Genomic DNA, 18,665 nt, shown 5'->3' on the forward strand with positions numbered 1-18,665 from the left:
TGCAGGTGGGCTCTGAGAAACCTGGTATAGCTCCTCAGACATTTATTGTTTTTTCCAAGTTGCAGTGGGACACATTGCAGGTTTAAAAAAAAACCCAACAGTTTGCAGACAAATGACTCTCTGTGTAGGTAAGAGATCAGGTAGTGCACTGAGAAGACAAAAATAGTTCATAGGGGCCTGTAATTTAATGCTTACAACTCTTATCTTGAACACTTGGTTTTGTTTGGATGAGTTCATTACTCAAGGATATGAAGATAGACACCTAGGATGTGCTAAGTGGGTGGTGATGATATCACATTCCACAGTCATTGTAGTATACATTTTAGTGCACATGACGCTGCTTATATGACTGTTGGCTTTATTACTTAATAATACACATCAGGACTTCTGGGAGGCGGTGGGATTTTTCTCCCATCTCTCGGACAGAGGGTAAGGAGAAAAGACAGGTCCTAACCACTTGGTTTCCAAGTGACAGTGATAGCCAGAGCAGAGTGGTCGGTATTTTGTTTCCTTCCCAAGGCTCAGATGGTGCAAGTCCTGCTTATGATTTAATCACAGCCATTTTTATGCCTTTACTTACCATTATGTTCTGTGCTTTCATGTTGTGCTCAAAGCATAAAACAGAACCAAGACCCGCTCCCCCCCAAAAAAAGAATCTTGTTCTAGGCAAGCTTCTCTTTCTCTTTTTTCTTTTAGAAAAATATTTCATGATAAAAGCACACTAGCGAGTGGGTGGTAAACGAAAAGCATGCTTTCATCTAGAAAACCACTGGCATTTGCATAAACCACCAGACTGTCTGGTAAAGGGTGATCTGCTGTGTCAGTCTCTGGAGACCTTTACCAGTAGGTTCCTAATGCTTTTTTAGGTAAAGAAAGGTCTAAATCGGATGATGGGTGCTCCTTAGGTTTTTCAACTTTGACTGTTTGTGAAAGTCTTTAACAAGCTAATAAATGCCTGGATTGTTAGACACACAGAAATGAAATGAGAAGCCTCAAAGGATTTTTGCCTCTGAGCTGTGTATAACCTGTTAATTATTTGTCTTTGGTAGTACTGAGCTGTATTGAGGGTAAATATTCAAAGTATACCAATTAGTGCTTTGGAAGGAGCCTTAAGGGAATGCCTATGACTGCTTTTTAACATAACTGTGAGAGGACATTTGCAGCAGGAGGGAAACCTGGCCATTCCGATGCACTGAGGAGACTGGCTGAATGCTTTGAGGAAGAGATTGTTGCTACTATACGGTGCTCCAGGTCTGGAACAGTCAACAGCTGAGGAGATTCTTGCATTTTTCACACATGTCCTACTGATAGTGAACTAGTCGTCACTGAAGAGGCTCTTTGTTGGTATTCATTCTCTTTCAGCTGCAAGCCTTCTCTAATAACCTTTACATTGTTGAAGCCTGGGCATTGGTACAGGTGAATGTGTTGTATGTGATGACTTTTCAGGTATTCAGTTTTGAAGTATATGTAGCTTAAAACAGTGCCTATGAAGTTGATACCTAAACTACTGTTTTCATGTGGTTCTCTAGCATCGTGCTTCATGTGGGATTGGGATGTACAAGGTAGTATCTTGTGGGTAGCATCAGTGAATTCAAAGCCAGACTGGTCTCAGTTAAGAGGATTCTCTGTCATCTTCCTCACACTCACCAGGAAGGCTATGTTTATCAAGGTGGACCCACATTTCATCTTCAGGGCTATCTTGTGAGCTTCATATAGCTTCATGGTTTTGTAAAACCCATGGAGTCACCTGTGTTTCAGAATATATTAGATTTTATTAAGGCAGGCAGTACAAATAGCATGCATTGTCCAGACCTCCAGTTGGCTGGGAAGGCACCTCATATCCAGTCCCATTAAGGGACATGTGGATAGTTCCACTGGGTAGAAGAAATAACAACTGCAAATGCTCTCATGTCAACTCAGGTCAGATTTGTCAGAAAATGAATCTGAACAGCATAAGCAACGCTCCACCCCAGCCCCACTTAGCATTTGATGTTTAGAACTGAGGTTTAGGAAACAAGGCTGAGCCATTATAGTGCCCTTTCTAGAAAGGAGGAGACAGGTTCAGAGATGTCAAGTAGCTTTCTCAAATGTGGTACACAAGGAGCAGAGCTGGGCTGTGACTGTGTAGCTGTGTGAAACAACAGGCTAGATTTCTACGTCTAGATCCATAGAATGTCATGGCTCTTGTTATGTTTAAAAAGAACACATTCTTTAGCTAAAAAAAAAAAAATCTATTTTTAAGGAATAGCATATATTTTCCTGTTTTTTTTTTTGAGAAACAGAAGACATGTTTTTAATAGTATATATTCCAAATGAGATTCCACATAGCATGTTATTTTCCTGTTTTTATAAAAAGTCCATCATCATAAACGTTATAGGGAAAGATTTAGAAATATATTTACTAGACTCCTGAAAGAGCTTATAGGTGGAACTCGTAGGGTCAGAGGATAGTTAAGAACATCGTCAATGCTTTTTCCCTTACATGTTCCTGTGTGGTTTGTATTTTAAAAGGATGACTACTTCTATAGTAGAAATACATTTAAAAAGGAAAATGGGTGAAAAGGTTAATAGGTAATACATTTCTATTCTATTTTAAAATGAAAGATAATAGCTGGGCAGTGGTGGCGCATGCCTTTAATCCCAGCACTTGGGAGGCAGAGGCAGGAGGATTTCTGAGTTCGAGGCCAGCCTGGTCTACAGAGTGAGTTCCAGGACAGCCAGGGCTGCACAGAGAAGCCCTGTCTCGAAACAAACAAACAAACCAAAAACAAAACCCCAAAATGAAAGATAACAGCTTTTAAAAGATTGACTTTTATTATTTTTAAGTGTGTGTGTTTGTGTGTGTGTGTATGTAGAGGCCCAAAGCATCAGATGCTCCTGGAGCTGGATATAGAGGCAGTTGTGTACATCCCATTGTGGTACTGGAAACAAAACTCTGGTCCTCTGTAAGAATAGCATGGGAACTATGGAGCTTTCTCCCTAGCTCCATTTTTATTCTTGTTTCAGAAAAACAGAAAGAAGCTTGGTGCTGTCTTTTCTTGCTATATAATAAGGCGACCCCATATCCCCTTTTTGTTATCCTGAATGTATTACTGTGGTGGTGTTTATTCTTCCTCTTAATGTAGATAGTCAAGTTTCCAAAAGCCTTATCAAATAATATTTCATACAGAGTAAATGGAATTCTGTCAGGAGCCATCATAGGAAAAGCTAATAACTACCAGGCAATCTTTGTGAGATGAATCTACCTTGAATTAAAATCCACAGCGGATTTGCTCTGATAGGCAAGGCCCAGGAGAAATGCGTTTTAGGAAAGATTTCTGCTACTAATATACTTTTCCTGTTATTAAATATATAAAAATCACTAGGTATTATCCCACACTTTTGAGCAGATCTCTGCAGAACTATGAAGATGTACTATCTTGTAGTGATGCTATATAGACAAATAGATAATGATTCTATAGAATTCCTGTTTTGATTAAAATAATTTTAGGAAGAAAGTGTTTAGAGATGGTTTTAGTTGCTAGAAAGATGTAATAAAATTAGAATCAAGAATAGAATGTACCCATTCCTCATAATATTAACTCCTCAGAATAACTCTTAATAGTAAGTAAAGCCTGCATACTAAGAAATACAATGAGCTTTCAGAATCACACTAAAATGAGAAACAGACTTGGGACAATTTTGTGTTCAAGGAAAAACATATTTGTGTCCAAGGATAAAGTCACAGGTATATACTATAAGGCACAGCCATGCATAAAATGTTGCTTTGAACTTTTAATGAGTGTATTATAATGAAACACTGCTTTGAACCTAATGTCAACATCCTTCTGTAACTCCCATTTTATGTAACATTTTATCTCTGAGGTAATTTTCTAAGAACTTTTTGTCTAAGGAGGTATAAAAAGCCCAGAGAAAAGAAATAAAGTAGTTGGTTGAATGGTTTGGCTTGGGGAGCTTTGCCCCATTCACCCAGTCATCCATTCAAATGTATATGTCTGTTTGTGTGCGAGTATATGTGTATGTACATAAGCATGCATAAATACTTGTGGAGTTGATTATAACAGACGGTGGGGCCCAGCCAGAGTGTGGGCGTATGAATGTTTGAATGCATATATGCCTGTGTATATTTGCCTGTACAAAGCACCTTAATTCTTTTCCTTTCCTTCCTCTCTGGTTCATAAAGAGTCAACCAGCCAGGCCAGCAAAGGGCTTCTGGCTGTCTGGCCAGAGAAAGAAAGGAGCACTAGATATAAATCCTTTCACTTAATTCCCTGCTACTAAACAGTATGTGTTAATTGCCAGATAGTAGTATTTATTAAAGCACAAGTAATAAAGAGTTATGTTTTAATGAAGCACAGAACAGTAAGAAAGAGTTAAGTTTCCTAGCACTTATTTAAGCATAAAGAGTTAAAGAAAACACAGAGAATTATAATATTTAATGATACACAGAGTTAAAGAGAAAAGAAGCCAGTGTTTTTCTTTCTTTCTTTTTTTTTAATTAGGTGTTTTCTTCATTTATATTTCCACTGCTATCCCCAAAGTCCCCCATACCCGCCCCCCAACTCCCCTACCTACCCACTCCCACTTCTTGGCCCTGGACTTCCCCTGTACTGAGGCATATAAAGTTTGCAAGACCAATGGAAGCCAGTGTTTTAAAAACATAGAATAAGCTAGAAAGTTTTTTAAAACATTTTAGAAGTTGTCAGCAAGCATTCAGTATAGTTAGAGAGTTAGAAGGCCAGAGACCATCAGTCTTTAAAGCAACCTCCGAAGCTGTGTCCTACTTCAAGCTCATTCCAGGCTGGGCAGGCTCCCAGCAGAATTCAATCAGCTATGATTATCTGGAGTGAAGACCAAGTTCAAACTGCAAAGAATGAGGCAGTTATCAATGAAGTATGTGCGAAGAGGCCAGTGGTGTTGTAAACATGATGTTCAGTTGAATAGGATGAGTACAGTATTTAGAATGTGAGAATTAGTTTATATACAGACCATGTCCAAGTCTCAGCTCTAGTTCTGGGCATAATTTTGTAAACACATGTAGGTGAAGTGGTATCAAATCTTTCCCAGCCTATTAATAGATTGGGGCTTGATAGGGTTCTTGGGACTCCCTATCCAAGATCAGGTGAAGTCACATTGGCCAAGTTCGGTTGATTTAGTTAAGTCTAGTGACATTTTGACCATCATTCCTGTTCAGATGAGCATCCTTAGTGCACACCACACCCTGAAGTGTTAAGTGTTTGGGGTGCAAGGGTGAGAAGATGTGCTCAGTCTTTCATGACTGTGAGTGTAGACGTAGATGAAGAATTATGTCTTCCCAGTGAGTGTGCTAATATAGCACATGGTGGCATGAGAAGTCACAGCTAACTTCCCACATTGGTGACAGGTGTGTGTGTGTGGTGACTTAGAAAACCGCAACTCTGAACCGAGTTTTGGAAAAGAAGTATGTCCCAGGAAATAGAATGAGAAGAGTGAGATGGTTCAGTTTGACTTTGTTCAAGTACCTGCAAGGATGTCAGGTACTAGAGGGATTAAAATTATTCAACCATTCTCACTGTCTCAGGGAACATTTGGGGTAGGTTAGGGAGACCGATTCAGGCTCACTTTTAGGTGTTTTTAGCAGAGTTGCCAATGGCTTCACTGGGATGTCAGAATTCGCAGAGCTGAGTGTGCTAAGATACAGGCAGGGCCACTTCTTGCTAACCAAGTACTGGTGTGGTGACTGTAGTTGGAGGGAAGTACTGAATGCTGCTTTAAGGGCTTGAATCCAGGGATTAGACAGGCACATTTGGCTCTGTGAACTTGCCCATGGTTGTGGAAGCTAACACTGAAGCATTCATTGTTGGCCGTTTCTCCATACCAGCCCACATCACTATTGCCACTGTGAGGAGTTGTGGTAGTTAGTGGGTGCCCTTTGAGATTCTCCTCACGTTGGAAGAGTTCTAATTTTGAGTCAGTTTACACGACATTATTCTTGTGACTTAATCATATAATGAGAAAGCTGAAATCCAAACCTAATCCAAACCTAACTGTTATCAGTTCAGCAGCACAAACTGCTGAAGCCTCTCCCTCTTACACTGGAGCCCACTGCTCCAGCTGCTATCCTCACCTGTCTTTTGGGCCCTGAATTTCTCCACCACCCCTCCATAGTTGCTGAGGCTGCCTTACTCTATAGTGTCTGCTTTTCTTTGTCTTGTAGAGTGGCCTTGTGAATTGAAATGCTTGCTCAAATACCGAGGCCAGAGATAATGGATGAAGATCAGTTAATGAAAGAAGTCTTGGATAAGTTTGTCAACTGCCATGAGCAAACCTATGAAGAATTTCTGAGCACTTTCACTCATCTTTCAAAAGGTAAGCTATACAATTTTTACAGCAATAGATGAAATAACTTTTTAAGTCTATACCTTTGGTATCTTTTCAGAAGACTCGTGAACATTCATTGAACCCTTCAGAGCACATACTTCTTACTAGAGAATTTGTGACTTATAGGTATAGACACCTATGCCTTTATCTATTCAAGAGTTATGTTGCAGAGTAAGAGACATTTGATAATTACAGATGAGCAGAGGAATTATTTAGCTATTCACTTCATTTTATTTTTTAAGAAATGTAAATGCAGAACAGAGGTTGTTTAAAAGCACATTTTAAACTAAGACACTCTACATGTCTGGATTTTGATGTGATCATTTGCCAGCTCTTTGACTCTGGTAGGTAGTTACCAGAAAGTGGGACTAATCATGGCACCTCACTCAAAGGGTGTTAAAGACTCAGGATGCACTGTGCATAACTGAGCATAGTGGTTACACCTTGTGTGTGGCTACTATTGCTATGATGATGGGAATACTGATGATGATAATGGCGCTGAGATTGCTGTAGACAGGAAACATCCCTTTTATCCTGGGGTGATATAACCTAAAACCTAAAGTCAATGTGTGTGTTTCATTATGTGCTTGCTCATTCTATGTAGGGTTGGCTTTTAATTGAACTTAAATGCTCAGTGATTTTATGAAAAAATTAATTCTATTCTTTTTAGGTCACCTGAAAAGCTTTGGTGTCTGATTTCCCTCACAGTGTTAGCTGGAGCTCAGGACCCCTGCCTTGGACTGCCTTAGTTCCGAAAGTGTGTGTGGGTATACCTCATTCACTCATGAGCACTGCAGTTATGTCCATTTTAGGTTCTGTTTTCAGGTGTCTTGACTTGCTTTCAATGCTGGCCCTTTCTGGCCTGTCAGTACATAGTTTGGATCCATGTGACGTCATTGAACCTCCATGCAGTTGCACATCACATTCCTTTGAGGGTCGTTTGGATACTCGTTTCAGAGTCTATTCTGAAGCTCAGCTGGGGCCAAGGAGCCAGCACTTTGTGAAAGCTCCTCTGGTGATCTCAATGTGTATCCAAAGTTAACAACAGGGAGTTTCGTATCTGGAAGGCCATGGCCTTTATAGTAAACCTGATCTGATTTGAGGTCACGGCTTGTGTTCTAAATAAATGAAAGGAAAAAAAAATAAATGAAAGGTTAAGGCAATTCTAATAAAGAGAAGGAAAATGGACTTTGATATGTTTGTTTGATTATTTAAAGTATAGGTTGAACAATTTGAAAATCTGAAACCTGAGATTCTTCAAAATTCATGATTCCACAGGTAGAAATGTCCACATCTTACCTCATGTGTTGCTATGCTAAAATATTCATGCATTGGAAATACTGTATGAGGCCGGGCAGTGGTGATGCATGCCTTTAATCCCAGCACTCGGGAGGCAGAGGCAGGCAGATTTCTGAGTTTGAGGCCAGCCTGGTCTACAGAGTGAGTTCCTGGACAGCCAGGTCTACACAGAGAAACCCTGTCTTGAAAAAAACCCAAAAGAGAGAAAAAAAAAAAAAGAAAAAGAAAGGGAAAAAGAAAATACTGTATGAAATTACCTTCATACTACAGTATATAAATCATAAATGAATTTCAAGTTTTAACTTGGGTCATTTTCATATATATATATATATATATATATGTATATATGTGTATATATATGTGTGTGTGTATATATATATAATTATATATATATATATATATATATATATATATATATATAATTTTGACACTGTTTCAGTGGAGAGAGACTGAACTGTGTTGTAGATGTCCAAAGCCTGAGCTAGGCCCTGTTCATGTGCTGCTGTCTGAGGCTGTGTTGCTGTCTGTGATCTGGGCTGCGGCCAGGGACCATGTCTGAGTCTGGGATCCTGCTGCAGCTGGGGCCTTGTTGGTATCTAGAGACCATGCTGAAGTTTGTGGCATGTGCTGCTGACACCAGCCAGGGGGGTGACTGTGTTTGTGCTGTCAATCGTGCGACAGTCCATGAACTGTGCTCCTGCTGACTATAAAGGACACGGAAACTTTCTGCCGTGGTATGGATGACTGCAGACTCGCAGTAGAGAAAGAGACATAGATTCCCACCCCCAACCCCCAACACACACACAAAGTAACAATCTAGACAGGATGCCTGGAGAGAACTCTTAACAACTGTGATAAGGATGCTGAAGTAGCTCATAGACAGTAGACAGCATCTGGCTGGGGTGGGAATGGGGAAGAGGCTGCCAACAGGAGTTTAATCATGCTCCAGTGACTAAATGGACAGCAGAAATTGAACTTTTTTTTTAAATCTTTTTTTTTTTTTTTTTTTTTTTGTGGCGAGGCCACAGGGATGTGTGGGATGGACATGAGGGAATTGGAAAGTAAAGGTAATCGGGGAGCATTATGTGAAATTCTCAAATAGCTAATACGAATATGTCAAAAACACTGCCAATTCTGGCAGTATTGGAATCTTAATGTAATATTGAGTTGTGTTTCTCTGATAGCCGAAGAATAGTATCCTTGTATATTTTGTTTACATCTAAACAAAATGTAGTCTGTGATTTTTAATTTATTTATATTTAAATGGAGTGGAGATTTAGAAATATTGATTAATTTGGAAACAGTGTGAATTAATTGTACTGATATGATATGTGGATTATGTCAGAATGACCTTTAGTCTGCAAACCTGGCTTATCTCATCTGTTTGTTAATAGACGTGGGTTTAGAAGTTGCTTCCTTCCTTGAGCCCAGTGATTTAGTCCTTGCTTTCTGGACCCAAACTAGCAGTATGAGTGGCTGGCATGAGGTGGTCCAAATAAAGACTAAACTGGAAGAATTACTGAATTTTGAGTCTATATTACTTTGTATATAGTGTGTGGCTGATTTTATTTTTGTACTGTGAAATTGTAAAACCTTAGGACTAGCAGGCCCTTTATCTAGTCCATCTTCAGCTCTGATTTGGTCATTGTATGCCGAGAAAGAAACTCCTCAGATGTAGCGCCTTCCTTTAGAGGTCAGCATGGGCTCCAGATTGAGCTGAAATAAATGAGGATGCGAGCCACATAAACTGCAGCTCCAAGTGCTCTGGCTGCTTTTTCCTTTAAAAATATCCTTAGGTGCCCGTTCACATTATAAAGCGTTGACCTGAAAAAATTCCTCTTAAAGCACAGAGTCGTATGTACAGAAATGTATCTTAAGTCAGTCATTGTCCTCCCCCTTGAAACATTTGAATATCTTCTGAGAGAACAAACAGTATTTAGGGACATGGCTCAGAACTGAGTGATTGATAGTCTGGATAGTTGACCCAAGCTAGCATGCTAAGAAATTAGGTTGTTTTCTCAAAGTTTCCATTTTTTCACCTTGTCTCTAGGCTTTATTCGTCTCGATGTGTTTGGTTCTTTTGCATGACTCTTTCTGCAAACATGGTCATTACCGGCAGAGTTAGGCACATTTCTTTAGTTGGTTCAAGTTCTCAAGTCCATTACCATGTCTACTGACTGACTGTTCTACTTATGTCTGTAATAGTTACATACCAGAATGCTGATGGGATTTCTTTTCTTTAGAGGAATATTAAGAGGGTCAGTAATCCCATTAATCTTATTTTCTTGAAAAAATTAAACTATAGGCTTTTTGAGAGAAATCTATATTACTGCTCCAGACCTCTTGAAAGCAGCTGGGAACTGTTACTATCACACATAATTCTCAGTATACTACACTGAAGTTGATTATATTTTGGAGGCTTTTTTCCAACTCTGAATTTATTTTTAAGATATATTTATTTATTTTATGTATGTGAGTACACTGTACCTGTCTTCAGATATACCAGAAGAGGGCATCAGATCTCATTACAGATGGTTGTGAGACACCATATGGTTGCTGGGAATTGAATTTAGGACCTCTCGAAGAGCAGTCAGTGCTTTTAACCTCTGAGCCATCTCTCCAGCCCCTCAACTCTGATTTCTTAAACTGTGGTACATATTTGATTATAAATACAATGTTTTATCAAAATGCTTAGAGATATTAACTACTAGTTTGAAACAGACAGTTATAATTGAATTCTCAGTAGTGTCTTCAGTTCAAGAGGATAGATTAAGTTGATAGTTAAGTTTGAAAATTATTTCCCTTTATTGGTAGAGACAGTATTATGTTGTTGACACTGTGGATAAAGATATGTATTAAGCTTCATGCCTCTGTATCCCTTTGTGTACATAATTTAAGAACTTTCTGGAATATCTAGGTGGAAGAGGCTTTCTTTTTCTATTTGTCAATTTGTATCATTTTTAAAAGTTTTGAAAAATTAATTTTTTGTTTTCAAATAAATATTCACTCATTGATTCATTCAGTTATTCTTTCAACATTTTCTTTTGGTTTAGGTATTGATATAAGTACTGAGAACTCAAAATAACTAGGATATACTCAAGTACTCATAGTTCAGTGAGAGATACAAAAACAAGCATGAAACAATGCTGCGATGTGCACACCATCTATGCAGAGATACTCCTTGTGTGGAGAGCTCCTGTAATCCTGGGAGAGTGCATAGGAAGCACTGTGCTATCCATCAGAAAGTATGAGCTGAGTTTGCTACAGATGGAGTTAACACTTGCCTTCCGCCCTAACACGTCACAGAAAGGTTTGACACATAAAAAGAGACGTTGAGAGAAGTTTAAATCCATCTGTGGAGACGTTGGTCTATGGGGGTCATGGTTTTGTGCGCTTTCTGTCTCTATCTATCCATCCACTTTTGTACAGTTAGTATTTTATATAGTCAATGCTTCTAAGCAACAGACTTTCTACATGAAGCTGTAGCCTTGCTTTAGGATGGTTTAGAATAACTTCTAGACTGCTGAAAGTAAAAAGTAACTTCTTTTAATTTCCTCCCATATAAAGATAGCACATGATCTTATTTTATTGAGCTGTTACATTGCTGCTATCACACAGATTGTGTAGTTAAGAAGGCAGTGGCTTAGAAATTGTCACCAAGCCCTTCCAGCTCCTTCTTGTTAGGTATGGTAACTCTGAGGGAGTGCTGGAGTAGTATGGTTGGAATGTGCCTAATTCTCCATGGGTTCCTATGGTGAAGGCTTGGTCCCCAGTTTGGTGGTATTGAGGTTGGTGGAACTTTTAAGGGATGGGGTATAGTGGGAGGTAATTAGTCTAATGGGAATGCTGCTCTCAAGAAAGATTGGTTTGTGGAGAGAGTAATTACAAATTAACATGGGTGATTATAAAGAATAACACTGGTCTCTCACTGGCTCTTGGCTTTTATCTTGTCATGGGTTCTTGTCCCTGTCATGTTTTTACAATATGGTGACATTTGTCATGAGGCCTCTACCAGGTCACTGACATCACTCTCCACAGATGCTGGTACTGTTCTCTTGAATTTTCAAAGTGATGAGCTACTGATTTTTATAAAATACCCAGTCCCAGGCATTTTAATATAGCAACAGAAATTGGACTATCATAGAGCATTACAGTAATTACTAGTTCTCAGTTTCTGGTTTTTACACATACCTGTATATGTACACATGCATTTTGTGCTTTAGGCAAATTATTAACTTCCAGGAAAGTTTTCTGTATTTCCTATCATTCACCTTAAAGTAGTTTGGAAACTAAAATGGAGAATTGTGTTTTTATCAGCGTTTTATATAGCCAGGGTTGGCTTTAAACTCAGGGTAGCCAGTCAACTGTGACTTTGAACTTCTGATCTTCCTGCCTCCTCCTCCCGGGGGCTGGAATTTGAGGTGTGTGCCACCAGGATATTGAAGTGAATCTACTGTGGTTATATGAATAGCAACTCTTAAATTAGTCTGTTTTTAATTTTCTTATTTATTTCTTAAAATACCCAGAGGTCAGCTTCCCGAGGGATTCCTTTTTCTCCACCTCTCTTAACCTGCTTTATTTTTATTAAGTGGAAATCAAAGATTTTTTATATATTTTGATAGAAACTTTCACTTACAATTTCTCTGAGTTTTTCTCATTTCATTTGCTGTTTTTTTCTTTTTGTTTGTTTGTTTTTTTTTTTAGCATTTTATTTTTCTTATAGTGTATCTTCAGGAAAAATTATTCCTGCCAGCTCAACCTCCCTTTCCCTTTTCTTACTTGTTATTGGAAAGAGATTCCACAGTAGCTGGAACGTTCTGTTTGACTGTTGAAGACAAATGGTGGTGTTCTGGCCTTAGAGTTTCAAAGCCTAAATAGGTTTCCACTTTGCCTAGAGTTTAATATCTCGTACCATCACAGGAGACTCAATCTGTGTTCTTCATTCACATGTGGTTATTTGAGGAGTTATGTATTTTCCTGCCTGCTCAAACACTTCAGGGGAGTGTGGTGGTGTGGTTCGTGCTTACACAGCCCTGCCCTGTCTAGCAAAAAGGCTACTGGCCACAGGTGATCATTGTTATTTAAACTGTGTTTGGTGTGACTGAGAATCTGGGTCTCAATATTTATTTGCTTTTAATTAATTTAATTAATATAAATGTGATAATGCATACTTAGTAATTTATTAGAATAAAAGTTTAAATGTATTTGGGACAAATTTGTTATGTGAATCATTTTTAAGGCAAATTTTTGGAAATCAAAGTAAAAGTATTTCTGATGAAAATTTGGCTTCTGATTTGTAGTATACTACAAATGTAAAGTAGATACTGGATTTTGAAGACTCAATATAAAAGTAGAATATATCAGTGATATTTTTATATTGTCTATGTGATATGGCAGTAATATTAAGATATTATTTTCAAATAGAATTAAATAAAATATGGATGTAATCATCACTTTATTTTTTATCTTTTTTTTTCAAAAATGACTATTTAAATTTAAAATGATATGCTGCACTGCATTTCTGCTGAATAATAGTTTTTAGATTTGGCTGGCTCTCAGAACTATCCTTTATGAAAGTATTATGGCAATGCTTTATGAAAATATAGGCTTCAAGGTCTTCTGGATTTCCGAAGTGAGTCCACTAAATCTAGGCCTACTTTATATAGGGTTCCTGAACACTTTAGCCTCCCTTCTGGTCTGCCAACCAGAAGTAGGGAAAAAGAAGGTTTATACAAAAGGGGGTTATGAACCTGTTTAGAAGTAGTTCTTTGGGGGCAATTCAGCTCTTCGTTGTCCAGATATAAGCAGTCCAATCCAATAGTATATAGCACACACAAATCAGTAGCAGCAACCTAGTCCAATAACAAACACCAAACTAGAATCAGTAGCATTGGGTCTGTCCAGCAGAAACTGCAAGGCTCATCTGAATCATCATGAGTCAGCAGAAGTAGCACAAATTATTCAGATGCCTTGGGAAGTTCTTTGGTGCAATTCTCTTTCCAAAGTCAAGATGAGCAAAAACCAGGGAAGACCAACAAACTGTTGCAAGGCATAGCAATGCAAAAGCATCCTTTCACTGTCTGTAGGGTTCTACTTACACTCTTTCCAAACATCACATGCCATCTCATGCATCTGCTTCAGTAAAACATCCCCTCACATGGCTATTTCAGCAAAACATTCTTTCACAAGACATTTTCCAGAAAAACATCACGTGACACAACTGAGTTTCCAAAGAAACTAGAAATTTCTACTTCAGTCCCTAAAAGTGAGGAGTTGAGAAATTTTTCTCTCTATAGGATTCTGTAGGTGATTCTGAAGCAACACTGAGTCCCACTGACTGAGGACCACTGGTCTATATTACATTACTGTCACAGGGCTGTGCATACTAAGCAACTAAGTTCACATTTGTTTCTACTTAAGGTATGGAGTTAGAAGAGACAGCGCAGAGCTCTCTAATTTTGATTCATTTATTGATATGTTTACCTATTATTTGTCTCAAGAATTTTATTCTTACAATAATATGACCATTTCTTCTTATGTCACAGTGGCACAGGGACCATAAGAAAGTTGTACATTGGAAATCTGCTTGGTGTCAGATTCCAGACAGTTGACCATTACATTTCTCCCACAGAGATACCCAACAGTGTGAGTCTGTGAGAAAGACAGGCTCACATTACTGGCATCATCTGACATTTAATGGTTAATAGGTGTTGTAAGCTCCAAGTTACATGATCATCTTTATTGTTATGTTGAAAGGCCTTAACCATACTGTGGAGTAGATGAGGGCCTTTAAAGAAATAATTAAGTTTAATGAGTCTAGAACATGTCTTCAGTCTATTATGATTTTGGGGAATGGGGGAGAGAGAAGAGATGTATACATTGGAATGACATAGTAAAGAGGAGACTGTTGCGGAGATAGTTTTCATAAGAAAACAAATCTTGACCTAGAACACCTGGCCTCCAAGACTGTAGGCATTTCTGCTTTTTAAACTATCAAGCCTGTGGTTATTTTGTCATAGCTGCCCAGGCCAGCTTGCCGTAGGTCATGTAACAAATTGGTTGTAGAATTGTACTGTCTGCCTATTCAGAATGACTTCAAAGCCCACACTCTGAGGACGTTTCCTTCCTTTCTGATAGTGCTAGATGGTTTTTATCTAGGTCTGGAAGACACTGATGTGGATTTGAACCATTGGGACATAAGTCAAGACATACATATTTTACCTTTTCTTGAATGTAAGCCCTATGAGATCTGGCCTCTGGTGGATTTTGCATACTGTTGCATACTCTTTCTCCTCCTCACTATAGCACCAGCAATGATGTTTTGCAGTGTGAAATGGGGGTATGCTAAGTGAATATCTATTGGATGGGCTGAATAAACAGAAAACGAGAGGCGACTGATGGCAGATAGGTGGTGCCTCAGACCCCACTCTGAGGAATATCCACATTCGGGTCATGGTATCCCAGGTTTGCATTGACAAACACAGCGACTGGGAGCCTAAGTACTGCTTACAGGGAAGCAAGCAGGCATAGAAATTTGTAAAAATTAGTTAAGAGATCCTACTGGTGATTCAGAAAGGAGAGCAAAGCAGTAGGAAGCCCCTAGAGTCGGGGAGACTGGCCTGGAGGCTGAGCAGAGATGTTAGCTTGGCTGTTGGAGGGGAAAGGACACTTGAGGTGTTGCAGGGCATGACAGACAGCACCGAGGAGCAGATGACTGACAGGATAGGGAGATGAAAAGAGTTAAAGGCAAGTCAGGAGCACTTTGCCTAGGCCATGCTAGGCCCGCAGAGGCCAAGTTACTTGTTCAAAGCCACATGCTTCTCATCTGAGGAGTCTTTTATTATTTGTTTCCATATAGAGCGTCTGTTCTTTCAGAAGCTTAGAATCTTGTGCTGGGATTTGGTTTACACGTCTGGACTGATAAATTTTGACTGTCAGTTCAGCCAAAGGAATATTACTACTCATACTTGACAACTTCTAAAAAATGTAATTAAAAATGAAACTGGAGACAGCACATAAAACAACATGTTTCTAAAGCTGACATATTTTGGTCCCCAAAGCTATTTTGAATTTGAGCGTTAGAAATGAATCTTTAAACTTTCACGAGTGAGGTTGGGTACAAAGAGAGGTTTTTCCCAGTCTGAAGAATGAATTTTAAAATCTGCTGTAGAAAAATACCACAGAGAAAAATATAGCAAGCAGCTGGCCCTCTTACCCATTTCCAAGCAGGAGAGGAATTTCAGTAGAGCAGAAAAACAGCTTTCTTTCATAAAAGAAAACACAGCAAGAAAAATAATCCTCACTGTGTAGCCCTGCGCAGTTATTTTCTGTCGAGTATTAGACAGAAACCCGAGGGCTTAGCATTGTTTTGATACTCTTGCAACTGGCAGATCGCCTGCTGGAGGAAGTTGGAAACGGACTGACCGACTCCAGGCTTCCAGGTGGCTGTGGTACCACAGCTCTGTGCTGTTGTTGTCAGTCATTTAATTCCCTCCTGAATATTGAATGGTGTTTTTAGTTCACGGCCCATTTAGAGTGTCTTTCTGTTTCCTTTTTCTTTTCTTTTTTTCATTTATCCGTTAGCCACATTAAGAAGAAAAAGTTAAAAAAAAAATTAAAAAAAAAAAGGCCACCCAGGAAGCTGTTTTGCAAATGTGAGTTTAACAGCAAAGAGCACAATCAAGAAATAACACAGCAAAAAGTAAGACACTGACTTAACCTTATGGGAAAGTTGACAAGATACCCATCACATGAGGACTTTCCAATCAGACTATTAAGGAGAAAGCCTCATTAATATGCCATTCTAAGAAAGGGACTAGGGAAGCAGTGTTATTTTAAAGCTTTTCTTTAAAAATTTTAAAAAATAATTATATTATGTGTATAAATCCTTAGTTTGCATGTCTGGTGACTTTGAAGGTCAGAAGAGGAGGTCAGAAGAGGGTGTTAGGTCCCTGGGAGCTGGAGTTATGGCCAATTGTGAGCAGCCATGGCAGCCATGTTAGTGCTTGAAACTGAACCCAGGTCGTCTGCCAGAACAAGTGTTCTTAAGTGCTGAACCATCTCTATAGCCCCGTGAGGCTTTGCTTGGTGTGCCTCTTAGTATCCTTGAAGAAAATGGCAGAATCAACTGTATGTTTTCTAGTGATCAACCATGCCCCTATTTAATATTGTATAAATCAGCAGTAATTTTCTATATTTTGTAAAAGTTTAAAATCCCATATGCTTATTCAATTCTTTAATTTATACCCATACATAAAACATACTACATATTATTATAAAATTGAAACTACAATTGCCTTCTATATATGACCTCTTCATAGTAGCATCAAATACTACATCCAACATCAAAGGAGGAAGAAAAGACTGGAGGACAGGGAACCGACTTACACGAAGCCCATGGAGGAATCCTCCTGCGTTTGTAGCACTAGCTCGTTTTTCTCTTTGGGGGGAACATCTGCAAACTGTAATTAAGCAGTTTTCATTTGTTTCTCAGCTTCTTTCATCATCACTAAATCACTACACTTAGGGAACAAATTGACAAATTATGAAACACAGAAACTGCTGGTTCAGTTGCAGAAGGAAATTTCCCTTCTTAAATTATGACAGATTTCAAGCTGATGGAGCCATTTTGTTTTAGGTATATTAGCATAAATCTTCAGTGGAGGCCTTTACAATTCATAGTCACTTCAAATGGGAATATTTGGTCCATAGATAATCATTAGGGTTTTTTTTTCTCTTAATGTGTGTGTCTTCTTCAATTTAGATGTAATTGGGTACAGAAAGAAAATATTTAAGTGTGTATAGCAATTTGAATTATGATCATTAAATTTATTTTCAGCAGTGTTCTTACTGCATACCATTTTGTTACAATGATGTTGTTCCTTGGTATGATCCTTAGAGATGTAAGAGGAATTTTTTAAAAACAGAACATTGGTTTGGTTATAATTAAAAGAATGTTTTCTTCTATTGTATGTAGTTTCAATTTCATAATAATATGTAGTATGTTTTATGTGGGTATAAATTAAAGAATTGAATAAGCATATGGGATTTTAAACTTTTACAAAATATAGAAAATTACTAATAGTGAGCTAAATTAATTCAACCTTTAGCTGATTTACACAATATTAAATAGGGGCATGGTTGTTTGGTATTTATTTCTTTGAAGGGAGGTGTTCTTTTTACTTACGGTTGGCAAGTGTGTTGATACCTGAAGGGAAAGGTAAGTTGCTCCACGAGAAGCTGAGGCTTCCCAAGACTGTGTGTGTTGATTCAGTTGAATAAGCATGTATTCAAATCAGAATGGTTTTGGCAGTGTTCTTTCAGCCGTGAAACAATAATATTTTCTTTGAAATGGTTGGCTAAGCCCAAAGGGATACAGACAGGAAACTTTGCTTTAACCATCCTTGTGTCTTCCGTATATGAAAACCACAGCTCTCTAGTATGTGATTTTTTTGTGTCTTTTTTTTTTCCTTCCTAGTTTGATTTGTTCCAGTGAGGTGGATTTAGGTGATGGCAGCCAGCTTGCTTGTTTGCAGCCCACTGCTCCCTTGGCGTAGGGAGGAATCCTTAGCCTGTTCGTTTCATGTGCTTTTCTGGACTTAGTCTGACTTTCGAATTAGGTTTTGTGGTCTTAGAAGCCACTGATAGACAAGAAGGACTGCAAGCTGTCATCTAAGTCTGGCCTCTGGGTTTAGTCTTCAATTATAGTGCCAGTTCTGTTCTTGGTAATGTTGGCAGCATTTCAGCATCATGGGCTATTCTACTTGGTAGGACGGCATGTGAAAGCATTCTTTTGAAAGCTGTGCTGTACGCATTAAGCTAGAATCCAGGGATGCAGAAATGAGACTGCACTAGAAGAGCTCATCAATTGCCATGTTGCTATTTATTGCTGTCTGCTTATGAAAGATGGTATGACTCTCCGAGGCTTTTGATGAATGAGCATAGCTGTCCATGTTTGTCACTTATAGACTGTGCAGTTAGTGCTCACTGGTGAGGCCATGTTGACT

General features: G+C 38.6%; 1 protein-coding gene across 1 annotated transcript in view; it reads left to right on the forward strand.

Annotated features, from left to right (window-relative positions):
- Window positions 1–18,665, forward strand: part of Iftap (intraflagellar transport associated protein) — a 76,040-nt gene that overhangs the window by 12,705 nt on the left and 44,670 nt on the right. The window contains exon 2 of the mRNA XM_021186309.3: window positions 6,197–6,348. Within this exon, the coding sequence (XP_021041968.1) occupies window positions 6,216–6,348 (133 nt within the window). The 5' untranslated portion in view covers window positions 6,197–6,215. The remainder of the gene's footprint in view (window positions 1–6,196; window positions 6,349–18,665) is intronic.

This window comes from Mus caroli, unplaced genomic scaffold, assembly GCF_978045245.1.
Source record: "Mus caroli unplaced genomic scaffold, Mus_caroli_1 scaffold_2, whole genome shotgun sequence".
Taxonomy (NCBI): Eukaryota; Metazoa; Chordata; class Mammalia; order Rodentia; family Muridae; genus Mus; species Mus caroli.